The sequence below is a fragment of the Somniosus microcephalus genome, chromosome 11, assembly GCF_052327205.1.
Source record: "Somniosus microcephalus isolate GS21.2 chromosome 11, FLI_Smic_1.0, whole genome shotgun sequence".
Taxonomy (NCBI): Eukaryota; Metazoa; Chordata; class Chondrichthyes; order Squaliformes; family Somniosidae; genus Somniosus; species Somniosus microcephalus.
In genome coordinates, this window is record NC_140997.1 from 89,452,809 (window position 1) to 89,474,013 (window position 21,205).

General features: G+C 59.9%; 1 protein-coding gene across 1 annotated transcript in view; it reads left to right on the forward strand.

Moving 5' to 3' along the window:
- nlrc3 (NLR family, CARD domain containing 3) overlaps positions 1-21,205 on the forward strand; it is a 76,835-nt gene that overhangs the window by 25,407 nt on the left and 30,223 nt on the right. The window contains exons 4-6 of the mRNA XM_085999953.1: positions 6,221-6,307; positions 11,024-11,107; positions 11,191-11,274. Coding sequence (XP_085856079.1) covers positions 6,221-6,307; positions 11,024-11,107; positions 11,191-11,274 — 255 coding nt within the window. The remainder of the gene's footprint in view (positions 1-6,220; positions 6,308-11,023; positions 11,108-11,190; positions 11,275-21,205) is intronic.

The window sequence follows — 21,205 nt, forward strand, 5'->3', positions numbered from 1 at the left end:
CGGCGCTGCTGGCGTTCGGGGTGGCTTTGGCCTTGCAGACGCTAGCGTAGTGTCCCTTTTTCCTGCAGCCCGAGCAGGTCGCATTCTTCGCCGGGCAGCGCGCTCTGGGGTGTTTGGCCTGGCCACAGAAGTAGCATTTCTGGCCTTGGGATACTGCTGTCTGGCTTTGGGACACTGCTGCGGTGGTTGGGCCGTTGTTGGGCTGTGGCTGGGGTGGCACGGTGCTATGGGGCTGTCCTACCGTGTCCCAGGTTGTCGTTCCCCGCGGCATCCACGGTGCAGAGGAGTAGGCATCCATGCCCCGGTAGGCTGCGTCCAGCGTTAGTGCGATTTCGGAGGATTTGTCGAGGGTGAGGTCACTCTGCTCCAGCAGTTGCTGTCGGGTGTAGTTGGACCTGTGACCCGCTACGAAGGCATCCCGGATCAGTTCCTCCGTGTACTTAGTGGGCATTACCGCCTTACACCCACAGGCCCGGCCAAGCACGGACAGTGCTTGGAGGTATTCCTCAGTCGATTCCCCAGGTTGTTGCTTGCGACTCCCCAGGAGGTGCCTGGCGTAAACTTCGTTCACAGGGCGCGTGTACTGGGTCTTGAGGAGCTGGAGGGCGGCTGTGTACGAGGTCGCGTCCCGGATGACTGAGTACACTCGGTGGTTCACCTTGGAGATCAGGACAGATAGTTTGTTCGCATCCGTTACGACCGCAGTGGAGGCAGTCAGGAATGCCTCGAAGCACATGAGCCAGTGAGCAAACTTGGTGGAAGCGTCCGCTTCCCGACTGTCCAGGTCCAGGCATGCTGGTGTGAGGATCTACTCCATTATAAAAAATTTAGTTAATAAAATTGATGCGCCATCAATTACTCAAAAGACTGAGGTTAAGTGAGTAACAACCAGGCTTTTATTAACTAAAGAATGAAGGTCTAGTCTCGAGTGGTCGACCCGTCCAGAATACTAAGGGACTGGGAGGTAGTCACTTATATACCTGGAATAGTGGGAGGAGTCAGCCGAGGCATGTCCAGACCTGTACCTAATGGAATACACATACACATACAGACAGGTATAACAGTGGTTTACCACAACCGGAACGCCCTTCTTTGGATTAAAAATGGAGACAAGAGGCTGGTGATCAGTCAGCAAGGTGAATTTCTGCCCGTGCAGATAGTGATTGAACTTTTTCACTCCCCACACTAGGCTGAGGGCCTCCCTGTCAATCTGGGCATAGTTACGCTCGGCTGAGGTTAGTGATCGTGACGCAAAGGCTATTGGCCTCTCTGAGCCATCCGAGAATTTGTGCACAACAGCACCGCGCCAATGCCGTAGGGTGACGCATCACATGCCAACCGAATTGGTAATGCTGGGTTGTAATGGGCCAATACGTCTTTCGATGTGATTAGTGTTTTGCTCTTCTGGAAAGCTCATCTACATTCGTCACTCCACTTCCATGGCATCCCAGTTTGCAGTAGGGTGTTCAGTGGGTGTAGTATCGTAGACAAATTTGGCAAGAACTTATGGTAGTCATTTACCAGCCCGAGGAACGACCTCAGTTCTGACACATTTTCCGGTGCTGGAGCCTTGACTACTGCCTCAATCTTCTCTGGGGACTTATGTAACCCCTCTTTATCGATAACGTGGCCACAATACGAGATCTGTTTTCTAAAAAACTCGCATTTGGGGCGGTTAGCTTGGAGCCCATATTCCTGCAATCTAGTGAGCACCTGCTCCAGGTTGGCAAGGTGATCACTGTCATTTTCGCCCGTGACCAGGATGTCGTCCAAATAACACTGGGTCCCTGGGATCCCTTGCAGGACTTGTTCCATTGCCCTCTGCCAAATAGCCGGAGCTGATGCTACCCCGAATACCAGCCGGTTGTATTGGTAGAGACCTTTATGGGTGTTGATTGTGAGGTATTTTTTTGATGCTTCTTCTACCTCCATTTGCAGATACGCCTGGGCCAGATCAATCTTAGTGAAGCGTTTCCCTCCAGATAGCGAGGCGAAAATACCTTCAATCCGCGGAAGTGGATATTGTACAGTGTGAAGGACCGGGTTCACTGTTACCTTAAAGTCCCCACAGATGCGAACCTTCCTTGGTTCCCCAGGCGTGCTGCTCAGCGACTTTTTCATCACAGGGACGATGGGTGTAGCCCACTCGCTCCAGTCTACCTTGGACAGTACACCTGAACATTCCAGACTCTCCAGCTCTGCTTCGACGGCTGGGTGGATCGCATAAGGTACCGGTCTGGCCTTAAAAAATTTTGGACTTGCATTTTCTTCAATTTTAATCGTCGCTGTCATGCCTTTTAGTGTTCCGAGTCCTTGCTGGAACACTTCTTTTGCGTCAGTTAGGATCTTTGACAGTCGCCCAGGTGTGACGTCGTCATCCTTTTTGTCAGCCACAGCCAGTGCCTGTATGGAATGCCAATCCAGTTGTATTTTCTGGATCCATTCACATCCCAGTAATGGTGGTCCTCCATCTTGCAATACATACAGGTCTAGTTTTGGTGTTTCCTTACCGTTATATATAACGGTCACCCTTATTTTTCCTTTGGGGTAGACTTTTTGCCCCGTGTACGTCTTCAAAATAATTTTTGTGTCTCTCAAGGGTATGTGTGAGAATAGCCGTTCATAGTCCCGTCGGTTTATGACTGTTAGGGCTGATCCTGTGTCCAATTCCATCTTTACCTGGACTCCTGCTATCTTGAGAGTGACCCAAATGGTTCGGTGATCCTCCGTTGTGATCACATTATGTAGTTTCAGACAACTCAGTTCCCTGCTTTCGGAGTCGTTATCACTCTTTTGTTCGTCTGAACTATTCTCCGTCATCTTATGTACCTTCTTGTACTTTCCTTTGGTAGGTTTCTTATTGCTGGTTTTCTTTCCCGACCTGCAGACTCGTGCTATGTGTCCTACTTTTCCACACTGTCTGCACACTTTGTCTTTGAACCAGCAATCATTCTGGTCGTGTGTTGTTCTGCCGCAGCGATAGCACTTCTCTGTTCCATATGACATTTCGTTTGTGCCATATTCTTGCGGTCTCTGTTGTATCTCTGCAGCCTTTTTCAGCGTAAGGTCCTTTTCAGATAAAAGCCGTTTCTGGGTTCCTTCACTTTGAAGCCCACACACAAACTTGTCCCTTAAGGTATCTGCCAGTCCCGCTCCAAACTGGCAGTGTTTCGATAGTTTGCGCAGTTCACAGAAATCACAGAAATCACAGAAACCCCACAGTGCAGATAGAGGCCATTTCGGCCCATCGAGCCTGCACCGACACATATCCCACCCGATCCCCGTAACCCCTACATCAACACATATCCCACCCTATCCCAGTAACCCCACTAACACTAAGGGTCAATTTATCATAGCCAATCAACCTAACCCGCACATCTTTGGACTGTGGGAGGAAACCGGAGCACCCGGAGGAAACCCACACAAACACGGGGAGAATGTGCAAACTCCACACAGACAGTCACCCGAGGCCGGATTCGAACCCGGGTCCCTGGCGCTGTGAGGCAACAGTGCTAACCACTATGCCACCGTGCCCGTTCTGTTAAATAATCAGCATTGCTTTCATCCTTATGCTGGTTCCGTTTGTGAAACTGGAATCTTTCTGCTATCAGCAGCGGTGTGGGGTTTAAATGTTCCTGTAGTATCGTTACTATGTCTTCAAAACTCTTTTCCATTGGCTTCGTTGGGGTTACTAGATTTCGTAATAAACCATACGTCTTTGCACCCATTAAATTTAACAATACCGACGCTTTCTTGTCATCTGACACCTCATTTGCCTCGCAGTACACCTCTATTCGTTCGACATATGGGCCTAGAAATTCATTAAGGCGCTGCCAGCTTTGCGGCCAGTTGCCGCCTAAAGAGGGCTTCTGCGGCAAAAATGAGTTTGCGCTGATATTCAGCGCAGCAGTATTGGCGGCGGTAGCCGTTAGCGCTGCGCCGGCACCGATGACGTCATCGGTGTGCGCAGTGCCCCGGTTCCGCCCCGAAACCGGCCCGATCCCCATATTTAGTAGCGACCGCCTCCTCCGAAGCGGCCGCAAACAGCGACCAGAAAACGGGGCCGTGCTGTAGCCTTAGTGGGGCGCTTTAAAGGGGAAGGTGCGGCCGGCCGCTTTTTCGGCGGCTGCCTGCCCGCACCTCCTTCCCCGGCCTCCTCCACCACCCCCCCCCGCGGCATTGCCGGCTGCTTTCCGCGAACCCGGCACTTCTCCGTGGTGCCGGGCTCATTTGCCGGCACTCTCCAGCGGCGATCTTCCCGTTGCAGGCAGCTCCCCCTTAAGAGAAGGAGGAGGCCTGCAGTACCGCAGCCTGCTGCTCCGCAGCGGCTGGCGCAGCGGCGCCAAGAGCGCTGAAATTCAGTGTCTGCGCCCCAAGCGGAGGTGGGCACACCCTGGTATAGCGCCCGGTTCCGAATTGGGGCACAAACACTGAATATCTGACGATCGCTAATGGCTCCCCGCCCAGCGCTAACTTTTGGGCGCAAACGAGCTGGCCGCCCCAAAGTGAATTTCTAGGCCATGTAGTCCAATCTTCGACTTCATTGTCAAATGCGGTGATACTGCCACTCTTCGGCATTTTGGGTGTGGTTTAAAATGGCGTCTCCCAATGGCTTAAAATGGCGTCTCCCGCACTTTCCTTCCTCCCCCGCTGCTGCCAACGCCGCTCCCGGCGGTTTTCGTGGCAATGGCGGCGCCCTGTAGGTTTCGCGCGCTTCTCCTGTGCTGCTGCCAACGCCGCTCTCGGCGGTCCTCGTGGCAATGGCGGCGCCTCGCGGGTTTCTGCGCGTCTCTCTCTCTCCCTCTCTTCGACGCTGCTCGGCCCCTGAACACCGGCTGCGCCCTGTGCGCTCTTCCCTCTCTCTCTCTCCCCCGTCGACACTGCTCGGCCCTTTGCTGTGCCGCTCGGTCGGGCTCTAGCCCGCCGCTGTCCGGGAAGGGTCTGCGCACTACCTGTTGCCAGCCCGTTTCGCTGGACCACCTCGACTGGAAAGCCAAGCCTGGCTCTCGACAGCCTCCCCCGCAATTCTCGAGTCTCTGCTGGATGACTGGCCGGTTGCCCGTGGTCGATGCCCGAGTCTCTGGCCTTGACCTCCAATCCACTGAACTCCAGGAACGAATCCCCGGGAGGTGATGCAGAGTTGCAGGTAGGTTCGAACTTGCCTTGTCGCCAATGTTGTGTCTGTGTATAATAAGACACAGACTGCAGGAGAACGTAAAACAGGTGTTTACTCAACGTGGCTCACAGTGGAACTGACTGTACAGATTACTACTCAGTGCTATATACAGGTGTGGTCACTGCCGGTACTACAGTATACATGAGCTGTAAAAAGTAGTTCCCCCCCTTAAAGGTATATACATTACAGTTATCCACTTTGGTTGGAAGACTAAAAAAGCAAAATATTATTTAAATGGAGAGAGACTACAGAATGCTGCAGTACAGAGGGATCTGGGTGTCCTCGTACATGAAACACAAAAAGTTAGCATGCGGGTACAGCAAGTAATTAGGAAGGCAAATGGAATATTGGCTTTTATTGCAAGATGGAGTATAAAAGTAGGGAAGTCTTGCTACAACTGTACAGGGCGTTGATGAGACCACACCTGGTGTACGGCGTACAGTTTTGGTCTCCCTTTTTAAGGAAGGATATATTTGCATTGGAGGCAGTTCATAGAAGGTTCACTAGGCTGATTCCTAAGTTGAAGGGGTTGTCTTATGAGGAAAGGTTGAGTAGGTTGGGCCTATACTCATTGGAGTTTAGAAGAATGAGAGGTGATCTTATTGAAACATATAAGATTCTGAGGGGGTTGGACAGGGTAGATGCAGGGAGGATGTTTCCCCTCCTGGGGGAATCTAGAACTAGGGGGCATAGTTTCAAAATAAGGGGTCGCCCATTTAAAATGGAGATGAGGAGGAACTTCTTCTCTCAGAGGGTCGTAAATCTTTGGAATTCTCTACCCCAGAGAGCTGTGGAGGCGGAGTCATTGAATATATTCAAGGCGGAGATAGACAGATTTTTGAAAAACGGGAGTCAAGGGTTATGGGAAGCGGACAGGAAAGTGGAGTTGAGGCCAAGATCAGATCAGCCATGATCCTATTGAATGGCAGAGCAGGCTCGAGGGGCCGAATGGCCTACTCTTGCTCCTATTTCTTATGTTTTTATGATATCCTGAACAGCGCTCGGCTCAGCGTAAAGCGGTTGCATTTTATTTATTTTCTAAAGGCTGGAAAACAACCAGTTCAAAGACAACGTGATGGATCTACTGGGGAGCTTGCTGAGTGCGAAGGACTGTCAGATCCAAAAGATTAGGTATGTCTGTCTCTTAAATCCTTCCAAATGTGTTACCAGGTAAGCACCCTGGGATGTTTTCTACACTAAAAAAGCACTATATAAATGCAAACTCTTGTTGTAGGTACTGTTACACAATCTAATTCCCACTCAAGGCAGGGTACAACACACCGCAAAGAACACGCCACAGCCATCACACCACAGACAGCACCTTGCAACCATCACACCGCGGACAGCACTCCGCAACCATCACACTGCGGACAGCACTCCGCAACCATCACACCGCGGACAGCACTCCGCAATCATCACACCACGGACAACATGCCACAGTCGTCACACCACGGACAGCACTCCGCAACCATCACAGCACGGACAGCACTCCGCAACCATCACACCGCCACGTCACACTTTGTATAAAACATAAAACCACAATGAAAATATCTTAAACAAATACAAAAACAGAAAGAAAGCCAATCACTCCCTGCTGGTTTTCCTAACATATTAACATAGTACTTGTGGGGAAGAGCAAAACTAGAGGCCATCAATATAAGATAATCACCAAGAAATCAAATAGGGAATTTAGGGGCAACTTCTTTACCCAGAGAATGGTGAGAATGTGGAACTCGCTACCACAGGGAGTAGTTGAAGCGAATAGTATAAATGCATTTAAGGGGAGGCTGGACAAGCATATGAGGGAGAAGGGAAAAGAAGGTTATGCTGATAGAGTTAGATGAGGAAGGATTGGAGGAGGCTCGAGTGGAGAATAAACGCCGGCATGGACTGTTTGGGCTGAATGGCCTGTTTCTGTGCCGTATATCCTTTGTAATTCTATGTAATAGTAACAATTTTCAGGCATTTCAATAGCTGATTGGTCTATCCCCAACTCCCTATCAGATTACCCTAATGCATTTTTATATTTAATAACACTCATAACCCAACAGAAGGCAGAGAATTGGGATAAATGGTTCATTCTCAGACTGGCAATCAGTAACAAGTGGTGTTCCGCAGGGGTCAGTGCTGGGTCCCCAACTCTTTACAATCTATATTAACGATTTGGAGGAGGGGACCGAGTGTAACATATCAAAGTTTGCAGATGATACTAAGATGGGAGGGAAAGTAGTGAGTGAGGAGGACATAAAAAACCTGCAAGGGGACATAGACAGGCTAAGTAAGTGGGCAGAGATTTGGCAGATGGAATACAATACTGGAAAGTGTGAGGTTATGCACTTTGGCAGGAAAAATCGTAGAGCAAGTTATTATCTTAATGGCAAGAAACTGGAAAGTACTGAAGTACAAAGGGATCTGGGGGTCCTGGTGCACGAAACTCAAAAGGTTAGTATGCAGGTGCAGCAAGTGATTAAGAAGGCCAATGGAATGTTGGCTTTCATTGCTAGGGGGATAGAATATAAAAATAGGGAGGTATTGCTTCAGTTGTACAAGGTATTGGTGAGACCGCACCTGGAATACTGCGTACAGTTTTGGTGTCCATACTTAAGAAAGGACATACTTGCTCTCGAGTCAGTACAAAGAAGGTTCACTCGGTTAATCCCGGGGATGAGGGGATGGACATATGAGGAGAGGTTGAGTAGATTGGGACTCTACTCATTGGAGTTCAGAAGAATGAGAGGCGATCTTATTGAAACATATAAGATTGTGAAGGGGTTGGATCGGGTGGATGCGGGGAGGATGTTCCCGATGATGGGTGAAACTAGAACTAGGGGGCATAGTCTTAGAATAAGGGGCTGCTCTTTCAAAACTGAGATGAGGAGGAACTACTTCACTCAGAGGGTGGTAGGTCCATGGAATATGCTGCCCCAAAAAGCTGTAGAAGCTACATCATTACATAAATTTAAAACAAAAATAGACAGTTTCCTAGGAGTAAAGGGAATTAAGGGTTACGGGGAGCGGGCAGGAATTTGGACATGAGTCTAGGTTCGGATCGGTCATGGCCCTGTGGGTAGCGTAGTGGGCCCAGGGGCCGTGTAGCCTGATCCTGCTCCTATTTCGTGTGTCTAATTCTGTTAGATTCAGGAGATGGTTCTGTGATAGTAGATTGGCGGTTAGGATCAGATCAGCCATGATCTTATTGAATGGCGGAGCAGGCTCGAGGGGCCGATTGGCCTACTCCTGCTCCTATTTCTTATGTTCTTATGTTCTTATTGCTGGGCTGAGAGTGTAATGGGAGTTTGGGATGGGTTGGGAGTGTAATGGGAGTTTGGGATGGGCTGTGAGTGTAATGGGAATTGGGACTGGGCTGGGAGTGTAATGGGAGTTGGGACTGGGCTGGGAGTGTAATGGGAATTGGGACTGGGCTGGGAGTGTAATGGGAATTGGGACTGGGCTGGGAGTGTAATGGGAATTGGGACTGGGCTGGGAGTGTAATGGAAATTGGGACTGGGCTGGGAGTGTAATGGGAGTTGGGACTGGGCTGGGAGTGTAATGGGAGTTGGGACTGGGCTGGTGCAGCATGGGTTAGATACAGTGTAAAGCTCCCTCTACATTGTTCCATCAATTCATCTGAACACCAGTCTATTACAGCAACCCGACTGTACATAAGAACATTAGAAATAGGAGCAGGAGTCGGCTATTCGGCCCTTTGAGCCTGCTCTGCCATTCAGTAAGATCATGGCTGATCATTGACCTCAACTCCACTTTCCCACCCGATCCCAATATCCCTTGATCCCCCTGGAGTCCAAAAGTCTATCTATCTCAGCCTTGAATATACTCAAGGGCTGAGCATCCACAGCCCTCTGGGATAGAGGATTCCAAAGATTCACAACCCTCTGACTAAAGAAATTTCTCCTCATCTCAGTCCCAAATGGCCAACCCCTTATCCTGAGACTATGGCCCCTAGTTCTAGACTCTCCAGCCAGGGGAAGCATCCTCTCAGCATCTACCCTGTCAATCCCTCTCAGAATCTTATAGGGGAAAAATAAGGTGGCACCCCTTTTGGGGTGGTAACGTCGCCAGCGCCCCGAAAAAGTTAGCACCCCTGCCCCGTAAATTCAGTAGGAGCGCACCAAGTAGGCGGCCCCCGATTAAAGGGTCCGGGGCTCTGCTAGACCACTGGGGAGCGGGGTGCTGGGAAAACAGCCCAGTACTCCTCTTGAGCGGTCACGACCGGCACCCCGTATACAGAGGTAAGAAGGAATAGGTGCTTGCAGTCGGCCAAAAGAAAAATGGCCGCCCGGCACCTGCCCTTTCATTTGAGCCGCCGCTGCAGCCAAAATACCCCCTGAACTGGTCGGATATATCGTCTGCCGATAGGTCAGGGGGCGCAAGCAGGGCGCGGCACACAGCAGTGATGTCATCGCTGGCGGCGCAGCGCCGCAGGATGCGACCAGCTACCGCCGCCGCTAACCTCCCACTGAATTTCACGGGAGGTGTTAGCAGTGCCGCGCCCGGGCACGAGCAGCTTTGTGCCCCTTTAGCGCCCCCGAGGGCACTAACAGGAGGTGCAAAGCAACCCGATTTTTCCCCCTATATGTTTTAATGAGATCACACCTCATTCTTCTAAACTCCAGAGAGTATAGGCCCAATCTACTCAATCTCTCCTCATAGGACAACCCTCTCATCCCAGGAATCAATCTCGTGAACCTTTGCTACACTCCCTCTAAGGCAAGTATATCCTTCCTTACATTACAACAGTGACTTCACTTCAAAAAGTATTTCATTGGCTGTAAAGAGCTTGGTGGTCGTGAAAGGCACTATATAAATGCAAGTCTTTCTTTCTTTTCCTTGGGTATGGAGACCGATACTGTACACTGTACTCCATGTGTGGTCTCACCAAGGCCTTGTACAATTGCAGCAAGACTTCCTTACTTTTGTACTCCAAACCCCTTACAATAAAGGCCAACATACCATTTGTCTTTCTAATTGCTTGCTGTACCTGCACGTTAACTTTTGTGTACAAGGACACCCAAATCTCTCTGAACACCAACATTTAATAATTTCTCCCCATTTAAAAAATATTCTGTTTTTTCTGTTCTTCCCACCAAAGTGAATCACCTCACATTTCCCCACATTATACTCAATCTGCCACCTTCTTGCCCACTCACTTAACCTATCTATATATTTTTGCAGACTTTTTGTGTCCTCCTCACACCACCCAGGTTTGTATCGTCAGAAAACTTGGATACATTACACTCAGTCCCTTCATCTCAGTCGTTAACATAGATTGTAAATAGCTGAGGCCCCAACACTGATCCTTGCGGCACCCCACGAGTTACTGCCTGCCAACCTGAAAGTGTTTGTTTATTCATACTCTCTGTTTTCTGTCCGTTAACCAATCTTCTATCCATGCTAATATTTTACCCCCAAACCCATGAGCTTTTCTCTTGTGTAACAACCTTTTGTATGGCACCTTATCGAATGTCTTTTGAAAATCCAAATATACTACATCCACTGGTTCCCCTTTACCTACCCTGCTAGTTACATCCTCAAAAAACTCTAATAAACTTGTCAAACACGATTTACCTTTGATGAAACCATGTTGACTCTGCCTAATCATATTATGATTTTCTAAGATCCCTGTTACCACTTCCTTAATAATGGATTCCAGCATTTTCCCAACGACTGATGTCAGGCTAACTGGCCTGTAGTTCCCTGTTTTCTCTCTTCTTTTGGGACTGGGATGAGAGAGCAGTGGGAGTTGGGACATTGCAGTATCTTTGACTTGCTCAGGTGACTGTGGTTGCTGCATTAACCCAGGTTATGGATGTGGTTTTTTTTGAGCAGTTTGGCTGAAAACCTAATCAGCAACAAAGGGGCGAAGGCAATTGCTCGATCGCTGATGGTGAACAGGACCCTGGCTGCGTTAGAGTGAGTATTTTTACCATGTGCTGTTCAGGATGTTTTCCTTCACATGCTTTCATCACTTTTTAACTGCTTGTTATTCCCAACAGCCTCAGAAGCAATTCGATTGGCCCTAGAGGAGCAAAAGCATTTGCCGACGCCTTGAAAATAAACCAGGGCCTGGTCTCACTGAAGTAAGTGATTACCTGGAATATACAGCATAGAAACAGGCCATTCGGCCCAACCAGTCCATGCGGCGTTTGTCCTCCACTCGAGCCTCCTCCCATCCTTCCTCATCTAACTCTATCAGCATAACCCTCTATTCCCTTCTCCCTCATAAGCCTACCTATCGTCCCCTTAAATGTATCTGTACTATTCGCCTCAACCGCGCCCAGTGGTTGCGAGTACCACATTCTCACCACTCTCCGGGTAAAGAATTTTCTTCTGAATTCCCCATTTGATTTCTTGGTGACTATCTTATATTGATGACCTCTAGTTTTCCTCTTCCCCACAAGTGGAAGCATGCTCTCTGTATCCACTCTATCAAAACCTTTCGTAATTTTAAAGACCTCGATTAGGTCACCCCTCAGCTGTCTCTTAGCCTGTTCATCCTTTCCTGATAGGTATAGCCTCACAGCTCTGGTATTTTCTTTGTAAATCTCTTTTGCACCCTTTCCAGTGCCTCTATATCCTTTTCAACATGGACACAGTGTAAAAACACAATAACCAACACAAAGGAACATCAGTCACAGAGGGAGAGAGGGCCCAGGCTTGGAGACAGGGAGAGAGGGTCCAGGCTTGGAGATGGAGAGATAGGGCCCAGGCTTGGAGATGGAGAGATAGGGCCCAGGCTGGGGGACAGGGAGAGAGGGCCCAGGCTGGGAGACAGGGAGAGAGGGCCCAGGCTGGGGGAGGGAGAGAGGGCCCAGGCTTGGAGATGGGGAGAGAGGGTCCAGGCTGGGAGATTGGGAGAGAGGGCCCAGGCTTGGAGATGGAGAGATAGGGCCCAGGCTGGGGGAGGGAGAGAGGGCCCAGGCTGGGGGATGGGGAGAGAGGGTCCAGGCCGGGGGACAGGGAGAGAGGGCCCAGGCTGGGGGATGGGGAGAGAGGGCCCAGGCTGGGTGACAGGGAGAGAGGGCCCAGGCTGGGGGATGGGGAGAGAGGGCCCAGGCTGGGGGACAGGGAGAGAGGGCCCAGGCTGGGGGATGGGGAGAGAGGGCCCAGGCTGGGGGACAGGGAGAGAGGGCCCAGGCGGGGGGAGGGAGAGAGAGGGCCCAGGCTGGGGGAGGGAGAGAGAGGGCCCAGGCTGGGGGAGGGAGAGAGAGGGCCCAGGCCGGGGGAGGGAGAGAGGGCCCAGGCTGGGTGACGGGGAGAGAGGGCCCAGGCTGGGGGAGGGAGAGAGGGCCCAGGCTGGGGGAGGGAGAGAGCGCCCAGGCTGGGAGACGGGGAGAGAGGGCCCAGGCTGGGGGGCGAGGAGAGAGGGCCCAGGCTGGGGGAGGGAGAGAGGGCCCAGGCTGGGGGACAGGGAGAGAGGGTCCAGGCCGGGGCAGGGAGAGAGGGCCCAGGCTGGGGGATGGGGAGAGAGGGCCCAGGCTGGGGGAGGGAGAGAGGGCCCAGGCTGGGAGACGGGGAGAGAGGGCCCAGGCTGGGGGATGGGGAGAGAGGGCCCAGGCTGGGAGACGGGGAGAAAGGGCCCAGGGGGGGGGAGGGAGAGAGGGCCCAGGCCGGGGGAGGGAGAGAGGGCCCAGGCTGGGGGACAAGGAGAGAGGGCCCAGGCTGGTGGATGGGGAGAGAGGGCCCAGGCTGGGGGAGGGAGAGAGGGCCCAGGCTGGGAGACTGGGAGAGAGAGCCCAGGCTGGGGGATGGGGAGAGAGGGCCCAGGGTGGGGGACAGGGAGAGAGGGCCCAGGCTGGGGGAGGGAGAGAGGGCCCAGGCTGGGAGACGGGGAGAGAGGGCACAGGCTGGGAGACGGGGAGAGAGGGCCCAGGGTGGGGGACAGGGAGAGAGGGCCCAGGCTGGGGGACGGGGAGAGATGGCCTAGGCTGGGGGAGGGAGAGAGGGCCCAGGTTGGGGGACAGGGGGAGAGGGCCCAGGCTGGGGGAGGGAGAGAGGGCCCAGGCTGGGGGAGGGAGAGAGGGCCCAGGCTGGGGGATGGGGAGAGAGGGCCCACGCTGGGGGATGGGGAGAGAGGCCCAGACTGGGGGAGGCAGAGAGGGCCCAGGCTGGGAGACAGGGAGAGAGGGCCCAGGCTGGGAGACGGGGAGAGAGGGCCCAGTCTGGGAGATGGGGAGAGAGGGCCCAGGCTGGGGGACGGGGAGAGAGGGCCCAGGCTGGGGGACGGGGAGAGAGGGCCCAGGCTGGGGGAGGGAGAGAGTGCCCAGGCTGCGGGACAGGGAGAGAGGGCCCAGGCTGGGGGAGGGAGAGAGGGCCCAGGCTGGGGGAGGGAGAGCGGGCCCAGGCTGGGGGAGGGAGAGAGGGCCCAGGCTGGGGCAGGGAGAGAGGGCCCAGGCTGGGGGACGGAGAGAGGGCCCAGGCTGGGAGACGGGGAGTGAGGGCCCAGGCCGGGGGATGGGGAGAGAGGGCCCAGGCTGGGAGATGGCGAGAGAGGGCCCAGGCTGGGGGTCGGGGAGAGAGGGCCCAGGCTGGGGGAGGGAGAGACGGTCCAGGCTGGGGGACAGGGAGAGAGGGCCCAGGCTGCGGGACAGGGAGAGAGGGCCCAGGCTGGGAGACGTGGAGAGAGGGCCCAGGCTGGGGGAGGGAGAGAGGGCCCAGGCTGGGGGGTACAGGGAGAGAGGGCCCAGGCTGGGGGAGGGAGAGAGGGTCCAGGCTGGGGGACAGGGAGAGAGGGCCCAGGCTGGGAAATGGGGAGAGAGGGCCCAAGCAGGGGGATGGGAAGAGAGGGCCCAGGCTGGGGGACAGGGAGAGAGGGCCCAGGCTGGGGGAGGGAGAGAGGGCCCAGGCTGCGAGACGGGGAGAGAGGGCCCAGGCTGCGGGATGGGGAGAGAGGGCCCAGGCTGGGGGAGGGAGAGAGGGCCCAGGCTGGCGGACAGGGAGAGAGGGCCCAGGCTGGGGGAGGGGAGAGAGGGCCCAGGCTGGGAAACTGGGACAGAGGGCCCACGCTGGGGGACAGGGAGAGAGGGCCCAGGCTGGGGGAGGGAGAGAGGGCCCAGGCTGGGGGACGGGGAGAGAGGGCCCAGGCTGGGGGAGGGAGAGAGGGCCCAGGCTGGGGGAGGGAGAGAGGGCCCAGGCTTGGGGAGGGAGAGAGGGCCCAGGCTGGGGAAGGGAGAGAGAGGGCCCAGGCTGGGGGAGGGAGAGAGGGCCCAGGCTGGGGGATGGGGAGAGAGGGCCCAGGCCGGGGGAGGGAGAGAGTGCCCAGGCTTGGGGAGGGAGAGAGGGCCCAGGCTGGGGAAGGGAGAGAGGGCCCAGGCTGGGGGAGGGAGAGAGGGCCCAGGCTGGGGGATGGGGAAAGAGGGCCCAGGCCGGGGGAGGGAGAGAGGGCCCAAGCTGGGGGATGGGAAGAGAGGGCCCAGGCTGGGGGAGGGAGAGAGCGCCCAGTCTGGGAGGCGGGGAGAGAGGGCCCAGGCTGGGGGATGGGAAGAGAGGGCCCAGGCTGGGGGAGGGAGAGAGGGCCCAGGCTGGGGGACAGGGAGAGAGGGCCCAGGCTCGGGGAGGGGAGAGAGGGCCCAGGCTGGGAGACGGGGAGAGAGGGCCCAGGCTGGGAGACGGGGAGAGAGGGCCCAGGCTGGGAGACGGGGAGAGAGGGCCCAGGCTGGGGGACAGGGAGAGAGGGCCCAGTCTGGGGGAGGGAGAGAGGGCCCAGTCTGTGGGACAGGGAGAGAGGGCCCAGGCTGCGGGAGGGAGAGAGGGCCCAGGCTGGGGGACAGGGAGATAGGGCCCAGGCTGGGGGAGGGGAGAGAGGGCCCAGGCTGGGAAACTGGGAGAGAGGGCCCAGGCTGGGGGACAGGGAGAGAGGGCCCAGGCTGGGGGAGGGAGAGGGGGCCCAGGCTGGGGGAGGGAGAGAGGGCCCAGGCTGGGGGACGGGGAGAGAGGGCCCAGGCTGGGGGAGGGAGAGAGGGCCCAGGCTGGGGGAGGGAGCGAGGGCCCAGGCTGGGAGATGGGGAGAGAGGGCCCAGGCTGGTAGACAGGGAGAGACGGCCCAGGCTGGGGGACAGGGAGAGAGGGCCCAGGCTGGGGGACGGGGAGAGAGGGCCCAGGCTGGGGGAGGGAGAGAGGGCCCAGGCTGGGGGCAGGGAGAGAGGGCCCAGGCTGCGGGAGGGAGAGAGGGCCCAGGCTTGGGGAGGGAGAGAGGGCCCAGGCTGGGAGCGGGAGCGAGGGCCCAGGCTGGGGGAGGGAGAGAGGGCCCAGGCTGGGGGACGGGGAGAGAGGGCCCAGGCTGTGTGACAGGGAGAGAGGGCCCAGGCTGGGGGACAGGGAGATAGGGCCCAGGCTGGGGGACGGGGAGAGAGGGCCCAGGCTGGGGGAAAGGGAGAGAGGGCCCAGGTTGGGGGAGGGAGAGAGGGCCCAGGCTGGGGGACGGGGAGAGAGGGCCCAGGCTGGGGGAGGTAGAGAGGGTCCAGGCTGGGGGACAGGGAGAGAGGGCCCAGGCGGGGGGAGGGAGAGAGAGGGCCCAGGCTGGGGGAGGGAGAGAGAGGGCCCAGGCCGGGGGAGGGAGAGAGGGCCCAGGCTGGGAGACGGGGAGAGAGCGCCCAGGATGGGGGACAGGGAGAGGATGGGGGACAGGGAGAGAGGGCCCAAGCTGGGGGAGGGGAGAGAGGGCCCAGGCTGGGAAACTGGGAGAGAGGGCCCAGGCTGGGGGACGGGGAGAGAGGGCCCAGGCAGGGGGAGGGAGATAGGGCCCAGGCTGGGGGAGGGAGAGAGGGCCCAGGCTGGGAGACGGGGAGAGAGGGCCCAGGCTGGTAGACAGAGAGAGAGGGCCCAGGCTGGGGGACAGGGAGAGAGGGCCCAGGCTGGGGGACGGGGAGAGAGGGCCCAGGCTGGGGGAGGGAGAGAGGGCCCAGGCTGGGGGACAGGGAGAGAGGGCCCAGGCTGGGAGACGGGGAGAGAGGGTCAGGCTGCGGGAGGGAGAGAGGGCCCAGGCTTGGGGAGGGAGAGAGGGGCCAGGCTGGGGGAGGGAGAGAGGTCCCAGGCTGGGGAAGGGAGAGAGAGGGCCCAGGCTGGGGGAGGGAGAGAGGGCCCAGGCTGGTGGATGGGGAGAGAGGGCCCAGGCCGGGGGAGGGAGAGAGGGCCCAGGCTGGGAGACTGGGAGAGAGGGCCCAGGCTGGGAGACTGGGAGAGAGAACCCAGGCTGGGGGATGGGGAGAGAGGGCCCAGGCTGGGGGAGGGAGAGAGGGCCCAGGCTGGGAGACGGGGAGAGAGGGCACAGGCTGGGAGACGGGGAGAGAGGGCCCAGGGTGGGGGACAGGGAGAGAGGGCCCAGGCTGGGGGACGGGGAGAGATGGCCCAGGCTGGGGGAGGGAGAGAGGGCCCAGGTTGGGGGACAGGGAGACAGGGCCCAGGCTGGGGGAGGGAGAGAGGGCCCAGGCTGGGGGAGGGGGAAGAGGGCCCAGGCTGGGGGATGGGGAGAGAGGGCCCACGCTGGGGGATGGGGAGAGAGGCCCAGACTGGGGGAGGCAGAGAGGGCCCAGGCTGGGAGACGGGGCGAGAGGGCCCAGGCTGGGAGATGGGGAGAGAGGGCCCAGGCTGGGGGACAGGGAGAGAGGGCCCAGGCTGGGGGACGGGGAGAGAGAGCCCAGGCTGGGGGAGGGAGAGAGTGCCCAGGCTGCCGGACAGGGAGAGAGGGCCCAGGCTGGGGGAGGGAGAGAGGGCCCAGGCTGGGGGAGGGAGAGCGGGCCCAGGCTGGGGGAGGGAGAGCGGGCCCAGGCTGGGGGAGGGAGAGAGGGCCCAGGCTGGGGCAGGGAGAGAGGGCCCAGGCTGGGGGACGGAGAGAGGGCCCAGGCTGGGAGACGGGGAGAGAGGGCCCAGGCCGGGGGATGGGGAGAGAGGGCCCAGGCTGGGAGATGGCGAGAGAGGGCCCAGGCTGGGGGTCGGGGAGAGAGGGCCCAGGCTGGGGGAGGGAGAGAGGGTCCAGGCTGGGGGGACAGGGAGAGAGGGCCCAGGCTGCAGGACGTGGAGAGAGGGCCCAGGCTGGGAGACGTGGAGAGAGGGCCCAGGCTGGGGGGTACAGGGAGAGAGGGCCCAGGCTGGGGGAGGGAGAGAGGGTCCAGGCTGGGGGACAGGGAGAGAGGGCCCAGGCTGGGAAATGGGGAGAGAGGGCCCAAGCTGGGGGATGGGGCGAGAGGGCCCAGGCTGGGGGACAGGGAGAGAGGGCCCAGGCTGGGGGAGGGAGAGAGGGCCCAGGCTGCGAGACGGGGAGAGAGGGCCCAGGCTGGGGGATGGGGAGAGAGGGCCCAGGCTGGGGGAGGGAGAGAGGGACCAGGCTGGCGGACAGGGAGAGAGGGCCCAGGCTGGGGGAGGGGAGAGAGGGCCCAGGCTGGGAAACTGGGAGAGAGGGCCCAGGCTGGGGGACAGGGAGAGAGGGCCCAGGCTGGGGGAGGGACAGAGGGCCCAGGCTGAGGGACAGGGAGAGAGGGCCCAGGCTGGGGGAGGGAGAGGGGGCCCAGGCTGGGGGAGGGAGAGAGTGCCCAGGCTGGGGGACGGGGAGAGAGGGCCCAGGCTGGGGGAGGGAGAGAGTGCCCAGGCTGGGGGAGGGAGAGAGGGCCCAGGCTGGGGAAGGGAGAGAGAGAGGGCCCAGGCTTGGGGAGGGGGAGAGGGCCCAGGCTGGGGAGGGAGAGAGGGCCCAGGCTGGGGGATGGGGAGAGAGGGCCCAGGCCGGCGGGGGAGAGAGGGCCCAAGCTGGGAGACGGGGAGAGAGGGCCCAGGCTGGGGGATGGGGAGAGAGGGCCCAGGCTCGGAGACGGGGAGAGAGGGCCCAGGCTGGGGAGGGAGAGAGGGCCCAGGCTGGGAGACGGGGAGAGAGGGCCCAGATTGGGGGATGGGAAGAGAGGGCGCAGGCTGGGGGAGGGAGAGAGAGGGACCAGGCTGGGGGACACGGAGAGAGGGCCCAGGCTGGGAGACGGGGAGAGAGGGCCCAGGCTGGGAGACGGGGAGAGAGGGCCCAGGCTGGGGGACAGGGAGAGAGGACCCAGGCTGGGGGACGGGGAGAGAGGGCCCAGGCTGGGGGAGGGAGAAAGTGCCCAGGCTGGGGGACAGGGAGAGAGGGCCCAGGCTGGGGGAGGGAGAGAGGGCCCAAGCTGGGGGAGGGAGAGAGGGCCCAGGCTGGGGGAGGGAGAGAGGGCCCAAGCTGGGGGATGGGGAGAGATGGCCTAGGCTGGGAGAGGGAGAGAGGGCCCAGGCTGGGAGACGGGGAGAGAGGGCCCAGGCTGGGGGATGGAGAGAGAGGGCCCAGGCTGGGGGACGGGGAGAGAGGGCCCAGGCTGGGGGAGGGAGAGAGGGCCCAGGCTGGGGGAGGGAGAGAGGGCCCAGGCTGGGAGATGCGGAGAGAGGGCCCAGGCTGGTAGACAGAGAGAGAGGGCCCAGGCTGGGGGACAGGGAGAGAGGGCCCAGGCTGGGGTATGGGGAGAGAGGGCCCGGGCTGGGGGAGGGAGAGGGGGCCCAGGCTGGGGGACAGGGAGAGAGGGCCCAGGCTCGGGGAGGGAGAGAGGGCCCAGGCTGGGAGACGGGAAGAGAGGGCCCAGGCTGGGGGATGGGGAGAGAGGGCCCAGGCTGGGGGAGGGAGAGAGGGCCCAGGCTGGGGGACAGGGAGAGAGGGCCCAGCCTGGGGGAGGGGAGAGAGGGCCCAGGCTGGGAAACTGGGAGAGAAGGCCCAGGCTGGGGGACAGGGAGAGAAGGCCCAGGCTCGGGGAGGGAGAGAGGGCCCAGGCTGAGGGACAGGGAGAGAGGGCCCAGGCTGGGAGACAGGGAGAGAGGGCCCAGGCTGGGGGACAGGGAGAGAGGGCCCACGCTTGGGGAGGGGGAGAGGGCCCAGGCTGGGGAGGGAGAGAGGGCCCAGGCTGGGGAAGGTAGAGAGGGCCCAGGCTGGGGAAGGTAGAGAGAGGGCCCAGGCTGGTGGATGGGGAGAGAGGGCCCAGGCCGGCGGGGGAGAGAGGGCCCAAGCTGGGAGACGGGGAGAGAGGGCCCAGGCTGGGGGACAGGGAGAGAGGGCCCAGGCTGGGGGAGGGAGAGAGAGGGCCCAGGCCAGGGGAGGTAGAGAGTGCCCAGGCTGGGGGATGGGGAGAGAGGGCCCAGGCTGGGGGATGGGGAGAGAGGGCCCAGGCTGGGGGACAGGGAGAGAGGGCCCAGGCTGGGGGAGGGAGAGAGGGCCCATGCTTGGGGAGGGGGAGAGGGCCCACGCTTGGGGAGGGGGAGAGGGCCCAGGCTGGGGAGGGAGAGAGGGCCCAGGCTGGGGAAGGTAGAGAGGGCCCAGGCTGGGGAAGGTAGAGAGAGGGCCCAGGCTGGTGGATGGGGAGAGAGGGCCCAGGCCGGCGGGGGAGAGAGGGCCCAAGCTGGGAGACGGGGAGAGAGGGCCCAGGCTGGGGGACAGGGAGAGAGGGCCCAGGCTGGGGGAGGGAGAGAGAGGGCCCAGGCCAGGGGAGGTAGAGAGTGCCCAGGCTGGGGGATGGGGAGAGAGGGCCCAGGCTGGGGGATGGGGAGAGAGGGCCCAGGCTCGGAGACGGGGAGAGAGGGCCCAGGCTGGAGAGGGAGAGAGGGCCCAGGCTGGGAGACGGGGAGAGAGGGCCCAGGCTGGGAGACGGGGAGAGAGGGCCAGGCTGGGGGATGGGGAGAGAGGGCCCAGGCTGTGGGAGGGAGAGAGGGCCCAGGCTGGGGGACAGGGAGAGATGGCCCAGGCTGGGGGACGGGGAGAGAGGGCCCAGGCTGTGGGAGGGAGAGAGGGCCCAGGCTGTGGGAGGGAGAGAGGGCCCAGGCTGGGAGACGGGGAGAGAGGGCCAGGCTCGGGGATGGGGAGAGAGGGCCCAGGCTGGGAGACGGGGAGAGAGGGCCCAGACTGGGGGTCGGGGAGAGGGGTCCCAGGCTGGGGGAGGGAGAGAGGGCCCAGGCTGGGGGAGGGAGAGAGGGTCCAGGCTGTGGGACAGGTAGAGAGTGCCCAGGCTGGGGGAGGGAGAGAGGGCCCAGGCTGGGGGATGGGGAGAGAGGGCCCAGGCTGGGGGACAGGGAGAGAGGGCCCAGGCTGGGGGACAGGGAGAGAGTGCCCTGGCTGGGGGAGGGAGAGATGGTCCAGGCTGGGGGACAGGGAGAGAGGGCCCAGGCTGGGGGACGGGGAGAGAGGGCCCAGGCTGGGGGAGGGAGAGATGGCCCAGGCTGGGGGAGGGAGAGAGGGCCCAGGCTGCGAGACGGGGAGAGAGGGCCCAGGCTGGGAGACGGGGAGAGAGGGCCCAAGCTGGGGGAGGGAGAGAGGGCCCAGGCTGGGGGACAGGGAGAGAGGGCCCAGGCTGGGGGAGGGGAGAGAGGGCCCAGGCTGGGAGACGGGGAGAGAGGGCCCAGGCTGGCGGAGGGAGAGAGTGCCCAGGCTGGGGGAAGGAGAGAGGGCCCAGGCTGGGAGACAGGGCCCAGGCTGGGAGACAGGGAGAGAGGGCCCAGGCTGGGGGATTGGGAGAGAGGGCCCAGGCTGGGGGACAGGGAGAGAGGGCCCAGGCTGGGGGACAGGGAGAGTGGGCCCAGTCTGTGGGAGGGGTGAGAGGTCCCAGGCTGGGGGACAGGGAGAGAGAGCCCAGGCTGGGGGACGGGGAGAGAGGGCCCAGGCTGGGGGAAGGAGAGAGGGCCCAGGCTGGGGGAAGGAGAGAGGGCCCAGGCTGGGGGACGGAGAGAGGGCCCAGGCTGGGGGAGTGAGAGAGAGGGCCCAGGCTGGGGGAGTGAGAGAGAGGGCCCAGGCTGGGGGAGGGAGAGAGGGCCCAGGCTGGGGGATGGGGAGAGAGGGCCCAGGCTGGGGGATGGGGAGAGAGGGCCCAGGCCGGGAGAGGGAGAGAGGGCCCAGGTTGGGGGATCGGGAGAGAGGGCCCAGGCCGGGGGAGGGAGAGAGGGCCCAGGCTGGGGGATAGGGAGAGAGGGCCCAGGCTGGGGGATAGGGAGAGAGGGCCCAGGCTGGGGGATAGGGAGAGAGGGCCCAAGCTG